General features: G+C 39.2%; 1 protein-coding gene across 1 annotated transcript; it reads left to right on the top strand.

The window, feature by feature from the left end:
• Nucleotides 1–1,779: 1,779 nt before the first annotated feature.
• On the top strand, nt 1,780–10,419 carry nfe2l3 (nuclear factor, erythroid 2-like 3). Its single transcript, XM_037795270.1, has 5 exons — nt 1,780–2,694; nt 5,661–5,741; nt 7,253–7,366; nt 7,573–8,041; nt 8,139–10,419. Exons 1-5 carry the CDS (start codon nt 2,170–2,172, stop codon nt 8,912–8,914), a joined length of 1,965 nt encoding a protein of 654 aa, XP_037651198.1. The 5' UTR covers nt 1,780–2,169; the 3' UTR covers nt 8,915–10,419.
• Nucleotides 10,420–11,202: the final 783 nt, after the last annotated feature.

Here is an 11,202-nt window from a genome sequence, read left to right as displayed (position 1 = left end):
GAGAAACCCCTTTGGGATCAATGAACTACTGGAAATGTAGGAAATGAACGCAACAAATAAAAATATTTGATATGTAGTGAAATCAGTTTGGTTTCTGTTATTATTATTTCTGTAAACAATGTGTGTTGTTATAAATATGGTGGGGGGCATAATTGGATTATTATTGATGCAGTGTAAGCAGCATTTTAATGTTGAAATCGGTAGAGGTGGAGCAATTTATACGTATTTTATATAGTGTTGTGGTTTTAAGTAGTTTAATCCATAATGCAAAATTGTATATATATCTATATATATATATAATATAATATAATATAATATGTATATATAAATTGCAATACAATTTATTGTTATACATAATTATTTATATATATTGCAATAAATTGTATTCCATAAACTGACATGTTTTTAGAGAAAATGTCTGGCTTTCCCCTTTGTTAGGGAGTTTAACAAATTTAAACTGTAATTCAGCCACTTACCAGTAGGCCAAACATTGGACAAATGCAGGTCAGTAGCACAAACATCCCGGAACTGCATGTTCCTGAGAAACCTCTTTGGGATCAATGAAGTACTGGAAATGTAGGAAATGAACGCAACAAATACAAATGTTTGATATGTAGTGAAATCAGTTTGGTTTCTGTTATTAGTATTTCTGTAAACAATGTGTGTTGTTATAAATATGGTGGGGGGCATAATTGGATTATTATTGATGCAGTATAAGCAGCATTTTAATGTTGAAATCGGTAGAGGTGGAGCTATTTTAAATATTTTATATAATGATTTAAATAGTTTAATCCATAATGCATTGTATTCCATAAACTGAAATGTTTTTAGAGAAAATGTCCCCTTTGTTAAGGAGTTGAACAAATTGAAACTGTAATTCAGCCACATACCAGTAGGCCAAACATGGGACAAATGCAGGTCAGTAACACAAACATCCCGGAACTGCATGTTCCTGAGAAACCCCTTTTGGATCAATGAACTGTTGGATGAAAGGAAATGAACAATAACATAAATAACAATATTTGATGAGTATTTCTTAAGTGAAATCAGTTTGGTTTCTGTTATTATTATTTCTGTAAACAATGTGTGTTGTTATAAATATGGTGGGGGGCATAATTGGATTATTATTGATGCAGTGTAAGCAGCATTTTAATGTTGAAATCGGTAGAGGTGGAGCAATTTATACGTATTTTATATAGTGTTGTGGTTTTAAGTAGTTTAATCCATAATGCAAAATTGTATATATATCTATATATATATATATAATATAATATAATATAATATAATATGTATATATAAATTGCAATACAATTTATTGTTATACATAATTATTTATATATATTGCCATAAATTGTATTCCATAAACTGACATGTTTTTAGAGAAAATGTCTGGCTTTCCCCTTTGTTAGGGAGTTTAACAAATTTAAACTGTAATTCAGCCACTTACCAGTAGGCCAAACATTGGACAAATGCAGGTCAGTAGCACAAACATCCCGGAACTGCATGTTCCTGAGAAACCCCTTTGGGATCAATGAACTACTGGAAATGTAGGAAATGAACGCAACAAATAAAAATGTTTGATATGTAGTGAAATCAGTTTGGTTTCTGTTATTAGTATTTCTGTAAACAATGTGTGTTGTTGTTAAAAATGTGGGTGGGGACTAGTTAAAAACAATCCCATTACTCTCATTGGTCAAAATTCCGACTGACATTCCTCTCGTCCAATCATAATCGTTTTCCGTGAGCGCTCTGGTCCAATCAGCATGAGCCATGCAAAAACGGAAGTTTCCTCAGTAGCAGCACGCTGCGGTGACAACATTTAGCTCCTCAGATGTTTCATTTTCTCTTTAATTAACAACGCTGGGCACGGATTTTAATACCTAACACGTTAACCATCGCCGACTTATTGAATGAAGAGCAACATCTCCGCTATGTTTGCGCCAAGAGGTTCCCCATTAACCGGTTATTAGAGCTGATAGCTGACTGCTAACAGCTAGCTGTAGAAGGATTTCGCCGGTATCGTTACAACAGGCGGACCTCTCTTTGTCTGACAGTGGAAGGCGTGCTCTTTTGTTAGGCTTTTCCACCTCTTTGTCCACTCGGGAAAGAGGAACTGTTAGTTGGGTTAGTGTTTTGCAATTATCTGCAGCTTCTAAAAGTATTTAGAAAATGCAAATCGCGAAAAAGTACTTCTCAGAAGGCCTGATTCAGTTAACCATCTTACTCAGTTTGATAGGAGTTCGTGTTGATATCGACAGCTACTTAAGCGGCTATTATTCGCCTCTGATAGAGATAGACTTGGGTCCTAGCTCAGCCTACACCCAGACACCCTTTCACAATCTGAGAGACACTCTTGACGGATACCCTGTGCACCCAAAATGTCCCGAGTTGGACTATTTCTTTGCGAGTCGTCGGCTGCTGGACGAGGTGAGGACGCTCGGATCACGACGGTTCCCAACACAGTTGAACGCATGGCTGGTGCACCAAGTGTCTGCCACTGACAAGGCTGACTCAGGGCCTTCAACCAGCAACAACACTGACAACACCAACACCAACCCAGGGTTAGAAAGCCCCGGGGATGAAGCCACGGATGACCGTGAACACCTGCCTGATAGTGGCCAAGAGGTGTGCCAAACAACCCCTGAACTGGGACCAAGGCCTTGTAGCACTGGAGCCTGCGGGTACCTTACAGAGGCAAGTGTGTGTGTGTGTGAAATGCAACAATAGAGTTGGCTGCTAACTAAGCTATATGACCAACAAGTAATTAACTAACTTGCTTTAAAACTTCCTCATTGCCTAACAGAACAGCTATCACCAGCTAACTAGCAGCACTAAAGATAAGATAACATGGACCTTTATTAATCCCCAGAGGGAAATTCAGGTGTTAAAGCAGCAACATCAGCAAACAGAGTGAAACACAGGAGAGGTAAAGGTATACAACAATTATAAAAACAATAATAGAGATATAAAAGATACAGAGTGAATGGGTGATCACATGTTATACAATGATGGGGTGTCCAATCCACTTGTAACTTATTATTATTATTATTATGTAACGTTTCCTGGAGCCTACACAGTACATATAGGTTATCATTTTACTCAGCTGGAGGGGACAACCTCAAAAAGTTATAAGGGGCCCTTTTGATATGGCCTTGATAAAGGCAAACAGTTTATGCCTGAGATCTTGGAGGACATGCTGAGCTCGTCCAAAACAATGATGTTGTGTAACCTTTATCATTTTGTTTTGTGCATCATGTGGTTCTGGTATGACTTATGATTGTAAAGTTTAAAAAACAAACGGGGCACAAAAATATATCATAGAGGGTTTTCCATTCCTTATTTTTTTCTTAGGATCAGTTTGTGTCTCTTGCATTAGAAGTTAACTGTGCAGGAGCCTACACAGTACATATAGGTTATCAATCTTACTCAGGTGGAAGGGACAACATAAAAAAGTTATAAGGGGGCAACTTCCGCTTGTTTCACCATTTTTTTTGGATGAGGGGATAATGTGCAAGTACAGTATGAGCAATGTGAAGGAGTTATTATAAATGAACAGGCATATAGGTGCATTCAAAACTATAGATCTGATTAAACAATATGAACATTCTTGACTGTAAAACCACTGACAAGACATACAGTGAAAAATCCAAATAGTCGCTTCAAGGCCAAGGATAGGCTGACCTAATTACATCATCAATGACATCATTACCTCATCAATAACAACATTAGTCTGAATGGCAACATATTGATCTGAGAGGGACTAATGTTTGAATTCAGATTAAATAACGTGTATTTTTGTGATAATAATTGTGGTCATTCTAATAGTGTGTTCTATCTTAGACTCACGGTAAGATTGCACAAATTCAACTCAAGATTGAACTTTTGAGGGATAAAATATGACCAACACATTTGGCTGTCCAGCTAAAGTAATGAACTAACCAGCTTTAAAACTTCCTCAATGCTTAACAGAACAGCTATCACCAGCTAACTAGCAGCACTAACCCATGTTATACAATGATGGGTGTCCAATCCACTTGTAACTTATTATTATTTAATGTTTCCTGGTGCACCAGGAAACAACACACTGTTAATAACCGTTGGCAATTCTTGACATGTGCACATGTCACTTTCACTTTGAATGGCTCCTTCCTGTCTTGGCTCACAAATTGCAATTCAGTGATTTAAGTTCTTGCCTAGTTACATTAGGTAAAGCAGTTTAAACAATACCTACCCATTCTAGTTAATCAAGTAACTTACCAATATGTAACCAGTTAGCAAGACAACCAGACAGTTGTACAGCAGCACAAGTGTTCGGCTTACTGTCTGCTGCACCTGTCCCCCTTCACTATGGGACTTAAGCCATGTCTGAATAGGCAGGACAGTAGAATTAACTTCACAAATAAGATCCTAATAAGACCGGTGTATCGGGTGACCATGCAATATTGTTATTGTTAAAAACACTGAAAATACCAATAATAACCAATTTAAAAAGTGTGTTGTTGACTGCCATATGTAATCTTTGACTGCTATTATATTTGTAAGACTGTAATGCACCCAGAGCTTTAGATTCAACCCCTTTCAGTGATCCAGTTTTTCAGGGTAGAAACAGCTGCACCGTGGATGTTATGTTACATCCTGAGGGCAGTTGATGTCGCCGATTGTGTAACCGTATCCCATTTCTTCAGACTCAACCGCCAGCTGTGGACCTTTTAGAGGTGGAGAAGTGGGGCTTACACCCACACCCTGTTTGCTTACACAAAAGTGGTGGTCCATACTTGAACTCTTGCCCCCCCCGGGGGTGTTGTTCACATGAATAACGTGATGATACATCTTTTATTCCTTACCCACTCTTTTGTAAAATTAGTAATAGATTAACTGCTTGTAGGGCAAGATTTTAAAAGGAGAGGACTACAGCCGTGCTATTTGAAAGTAATGATCAATAACTATCTACATGTTCATTCAGTGGGCCATTTGAAGCTGGAAAAGCTGCTCCAGTAGAAGTCGACAAGCTCAGGCAGAACTGGGCGGGTGTAACGTACAGGCTGTCATATTTCTGCCTCTAGCATTAACGTAAAAAAAAATGACTCTGCAGTCTTTCTCTTTTTGGAATGGGTGCAAATCCACATCCCTGTTATCACTCGGACATGGAAAATAGTTTTTTGTCAGTGTGGATATATCAAGAATATTGTGTCTGTGGCAGACAGCTGGTGACCTACATTTAATGCTGTACTCGGTGTATCAGGAGTGTCTTACAACATCTAACAGGGTTGTGTCATCTCTGTAATTAGCCTGACTATTAGTATATTAAAAAATTCCTGAGCACCGCTTTCATACACAAATACAGCTGCTACTGCATTTCTAACCTGTGTCGCGAATGAAAGAAGTTAGGGTTAAATGTAGTGTGTTCAGTCCAGACATAGTCCAAACAGCCGCTTATTAAAACAAACCTTTTCTCTGTCATAGCAGTTCTTTAAGATATCCAATGGTTTACGATATCTGGATTGGGGTCACCAAACCAGAAATGTAATTGTCTTTAAGGTCTTTGGAGTGCCGGCTAACAAAATGTACTATTTTTCTCTTACCCCTCTCTTCTATCCTTAATCCTCTTATCCCCATTATGTCTTCCCTTTCTCTCCATCTGCCTTTCTTTGCTTTACCAGGAGGATGACGTTAAAGTTAAAGAGGAGGAAGACCCAGCCCCACTCAATCAGCTGGCTCACAGTTCCACACTGGAACAAGAGGTATGATCTTAGTTTGTCACGGTTACCATCATTTGTCGCTCTATACTGTTGAAAATGTTGCAGATTGCATCTGTGTTTTTAAAGAGTTCCAGTTTACTGAAATGTAGCAGTGCTGGTTTTCTTTTAAGAGTATGCACCACAGGGTTTGGCATTCACAATACATTTGTGTCATGCTTGCATAACATCTACAGTCAGTGTTAAAAATTACATGGTGCTATTTTTAACCAGAAATTCATGTTCCCACGTGATTTCATCACTCAAATTAGAACCAATCTAATGACAGTGCTGTTTTGGTCACATCATGTAAGCTTGGGGATGTGGAAGCACAATAATTACTGTCACACAGGGAAAGACTTTGTGTTTCAATTCCCTTTCCTAATGATCTATACAGCTAGCTTTCTCAAGAGGATTTAAGAGTATAATTGTGCATTTTCAACCCTTTTTCTCTTGTATTTGTCTTGTATTTATACGTTCTATTAAAGGGTTGGTCCATTATTTTGGGGGGTTTTGTGGTTTTTATATCATTCTCTAACTTCTCAGTGGTGTTCCTTATGTATTCAGATCCAAACATTCATATTTTGGTCAAAGTATGTATGTTTTAGCGTCAAAATGCTATTTGCCCAAGCCCTTCTAAAAACGTTTTCCCACGTGACCTGATGTAGTTTTCTGCATGATGACTTTGCTACATATACAGTTTATATACATCCTTATAGTCAGTATATTAACGTCACTTACAGTAACTTAGATAGCGGTCGGCACTCTCCAAATTTGGAGAAGCAGACAGTTAGTCACACGCCAACACAAACAAACTAACCGATTGATGCGATAGACCAGCAACTCCCGTAATCTGCGAGGTGAAATGACTGTGTGACTGTAAAATGACTGTGTGACTGTAAAATGTTTTTGTGACCGGAGTCTGGTCTAGTGGCTTTGAAAACAGCTTCAGTTCCCTGTTGGAAAGGGCTATCTGATGACAAGGTAAAGTGGTGAAAATATTCTAAATATGGCGCAAACTTCAACTGATATTAATTTTTTTTTTAGGTGGCTAAAATGCCTTTTTTCTACTGCTCCCATTCACAGCTGCTTTATCTCGCCATCAGACAGCCCTTCCAAAAGGGAACTGTAGCTGTTATCTCACTGACCAGACTCCATTCACAAAAATAGTAATTTTACTTCACAGAACGCGGGAGTATACATACAACCCCACTTCAAAAAAATACAAACTAACCGTTTCAGTTGTTTCCAAACTTAGCGCAGCTGACTTTGACCCTAGCTAGCATTCACATTATTAATAACCTTATTGATTAGCTTCATGATTAGCCTAAGTTGGTAACCTACGTCACTGCTTTTTGCGAAACAACTGAGCGTTTCCATTTTTTTTAAAAAACAAGCAAGAAATGCAGATGGACCCGCCCTTTAAACATATACTGTGATATGATTTTAAACTCTGGCACAAATACTTGAATTCACATTGTGCTGTATTCTTTGTATTTTCTTTTTGCCTATTTCAGAGTCTGCTTGAAGGCATCACTGCACTGTCCGATCCAGCACGCCACCATCCTCCCACCATTGATATCGAACAGCATTGGAGCAATTTACTCTCTCTGTCTGTTACTGACCTTGATGTAAGTTCTCCGGTCATGTTCATTAGACTCCTGGAAATTTATTTTACATGAAGCGTAATACCAATTTGCAAACAGTAATTCAGATGCATAATCTAGGACAAATCAGTACGTTACGATGGAGAGTTTTAGCATCCTGTGATGATCTACATGTTGTGGAGGTTTTTTTTTAAATTCAAATTCAGCTAAAATGTATGTCTCATGTGCAGGACTTGGACTCCCTTGTTACTGAGCGCCTGACAGGCCTCGACACAGACATCACCAGCGCCATCAGCCAGGATGTCAGTTTGCATGATGCCATGGTGACCAGCGCTGGAGTGTTTGGTGTGGCGTCTGAAAGAGTTGAGTCCAGGCCAGTCGCCCAACAACAAAGAACCCTCTTCCGAATGGAATCCACAGGCTCCTCGCACTCTGACGCATCACCAGGGATGGCGGTGGGCCTGGCTGCTCTCCCGTTTGCTTCAGTATGTAATTTAGCTGGAAATGTGTCATCGCATAGCGCACTGGGTGGCTGTCTTGACGAGGCCGTGTTTGACCAGATCAATCAGCTAGGTTTGGAAGGCCTGGACACCCAGCTGATGGGCTCTCTGGAGAGCATAGACCCACAGGTGCTTGAGGACTTGGACTCAGACTCTGGTCTCTCCTTGGAGAGCAGCTCCGGAGGTCCAGTCTCACCAGGTTAGTTCAAAATCTCTTAATATTTAATATATTTTGTGAAGCCAAGAAATTGTTTGTCGCACATACTAATACAATAATGAACTCCTCACTCATCCAGGCTCATCTGAGATGTCGTCGTCATCCAGCTCATACTGTGAGGACGAGTGTGGAGCTACAGGCTACAGCAGTGAGGTGGACTCAGTCCCCTCTAAAGGCATCATGGACTACAACACAACGTGGTCACCCATTGATCTGAGTGAGAGCGTGTGGCATGACCACAGCTACTCATCTCCTGCTCTCTTCAGCCCGCCATCAGTAACACTTCCTCACAAAGGCATCAAAGAGGAACCTCTCAGCGATGAAGACGACGACGGGCCAAAGTTTGAAGACCGGGAGCTGAGTCGCGATGAGATGCGCGCCCGCACCATGTGCATCCCGTTCTCCGTCTTGCAGATCGTCAACATGCCCGTGGAGGAGTTCCTGGAGGTCCTCGACGGTCACGGCTTCTCCCCTGAACAGGTGACCCTCCTGAGGGATATCCGCAGGCGGGGAAAGAACAAACTGGCGGCGCAAAACTGCCGGAAGCGCAAACTAGATGCCATCACGGGGCTGCAGGAGGAGGTGGAGAGGCTGCATGCTCAGAGAGGCAGGCTGCTGAGGGAGAAGCAGCTCACAGCCAAGACAATGGGTGCTGTGGGTCAGCAGATAAAGCAGCTGACCAGAGACGTCCTGGCCCGGCTGAGGGATGATACAGGACATCCCCTGAACCCAGAAAGATTCACCCTGCAGTGCGGGGCTAATGGGAGGGTCGTAGTTCAGCCTATAAGGCGGCCTGCTGTCACCACATCAACAGGCAGCAAAACAGACAAGAGGAAGAAGGAGAAAAAGCAATGATGCGGTATTGCCAGTTGATACTTGAGCTTTTAGGTTTTTGGATATTTCTGAACTTACTTGCCTGACTCTGGTTTTGGGATCTCCTCTTTTGCAAAAGTGTGTGTGGATTCACCGCTGTTGGGAGCCTAAATCGGCAAAAGCTGCAAAAACAAAAGAAACTCAGATCATAGATAAATAAAAAAAAACTTTCTGTAAATATAATTTCTCATGGGGAAAAAATGTAGCTTACACACTGGACATGTTTTGCTTATTGAAGATGGACAAGGCACCCGGGGCAGTTTAAGGGATCAGCTAAGCTGCTGGCGATGCCACCAGCCTCTCTTTGTGCCTGTTAACATTAAAGTCATTGGGTCTTTTTACAAACAAACATAGACAACCATGTCTAAAGTCAACATGGCCAGCAGTGTGACACTTACTGGATAGAGATTTCAGAGGAGGATTCTGTTTGTTTGTTTGTTTCCATGTAATCTTGCCTCTCAATGTATACCTATTCAGTATGAAGAAGAGGTTGAAGATTGTATTTATTAAAGTTTCTGAGGTAAATGAAATGCTTATATGCATCATGAGACTGTCGAGGGCAGTATCTTTTTTTTCATAATGGTAAGTTTATCTCAAAGTGGTGAGAATATTGGGACATTGCCTATCTAAAGTTTACAGATTTGTTTCCTATATTTGAGGGCATGTACTGTTCAGTAGAGGTTTGTACTGAAATGTTGTTTTCCTTATGTCTTGATGACATACAATATACCAATGATTAAACTGACAAGGCCTTAATTTGCATTGGATAAGTGTTTTGGTTATTGTGTGTGCACATGATCCACAGATGCACATTATCATAACAAAAATGTTTCTAAGAGGCTACCATCTTATGGTTTACAGTCATTTTTAATAATTTGTTTCAAGCACAATTTTGCTTAACCCTTTAATTTCAAATACTTAAGCGTTTTGGCAAGATTACATTCTACCTCACGCCTTAGTTTATGTTATAGATTTTGGCTAAATAGTTTAAAAAGAAAACTTTTTAGGGTAACTTAAATGCACTCATTATTAAAATGGCCCTAAATGGACCTTCACCATCCCATTTCTGGAAAAAAAAAAGAAGAAAAAATACAATCACCAACTCTATTTAATAGATTTGAATGTCGTTTGGATGTTGCTTTTTATATATTTGAGATTATCTGAGAGGTGAAATAAGTATTTAATAAAAGTTACCATCTTATTCATGGACACACCGTCAGCAGAGTGAGTGAGTTAAATGAAGAAAAGCGCATAAAGTAATAGTGTAACTCATGAAATTTCTTTTTTTTCCTAGTCCCTCACACATTTGTATTTAATTTTCTGGTTTGACCAAGAGTTTTCTTTTCTGTTTTGTGTTTTTTTGGGCAAAAATGTTTTTGATTGCATGGTGATTGCTGACTGCTGATAGTATGATTTTTGCTTAGGGAATTTGAATGCTATTGCAGACATTGTATTTCTGATTTTAAAAAAAAAGAAAGAAGATAAAACAGCCTGTCTCATTCTTGTGTGTCACTGTTTTATGAGCATAGCTACCCCTCTTTGAATAACCAGCATTGATGGTAGGATAGATAGATAGTAACTTTATTGATCCGAGGGAAATTCAAGTTTCCAGCATCACAGTTCCATAGTGCAAAACATTTTAGTAAAAAGGAAGTAAAGAAATGAGTAGTACAAAGTACAAAACAAATATACCAGATATAAAAATACAAGGAGATGAAGAAAACTGTTAAAACTGAATATAGTGCAGGGTCACAGCTGTGATACACGACTATGAAAACAAAAAAGTTAATATAATGCAGAAGAGATTGTTAAAAATTAGTAAGTTGCAGGGTAACTCCAGTAGCTTAGTCTATGAAGTGCACTGTGCATTATTATCTGATATCTGCAGGCTAAATTATTCTATATTTATATATAAATCACTCTTACAGGGACATAAGCTGAAGTCCCACCACTTCAATAGTTTTAGACCCTGAAGCCTTTATTATAAGTTCCCTGAACCACACATCCTTTGGGCTAAAACGGGGGTCTGCAACCTGCGGCGCTTTAGCCCCTCTCCAGTGGCTCCCTGTGGATATTTAAAAATGGAAAGGAATAACTGTTTGTTTACATTTTCATTTTATTTATCATTATTGTAGGTCTATGGTACGACAGTAAAAAAAAAAAATCAGAGTTTTCGAGAATAAAGTCATAATATAACGAGAAAAAACTAAAAAGTTCATGAGAAAAAAAGTTGTAATATTACGAGAATAAAGTCAATATTTAAAGTAGTA

Source organism: Sebastes umbrosus, chromosome 15, assembly GCF_015220745.1.
Source record: "Sebastes umbrosus isolate fSebUmb1 chromosome 15, fSebUmb1.pri, whole genome shotgun sequence".
Lineage (NCBI taxonomy): Eukaryota > Metazoa > Chordata > Actinopteri > Perciformes > Sebastidae > Sebastes > Sebastes umbrosus.
Note: the sequence above shows the minus strand (reverse complement) of the source record. Positions and strands in the feature narration are given on the sequence as shown.

Bases quoted from the DNA above. Each gene is read 5' to 3' on its own strand.
- nfe2l3 (XM_037795270.1), top strand. From the start codon at position 2,170: ATGCAAATCGCGAAAAAGTACTTCTCAGAAGGCCTGATTCAGTTAACC. The intron at 5,742-7,252 runs GTATGATCTTAG...TGCCTATTTCAG, and splicing joins GTTCCACACTGGAACAAGAG to AGTCTGCTTGAAGGCATCAC. The intron at 7,367-7,572 runs GTAAGTTCTCCG...TCTCATGTGCAG, and splicing joins TGTCTGTTACTGACCTTGAT to GACTTGGACTCCCTTGTTAC.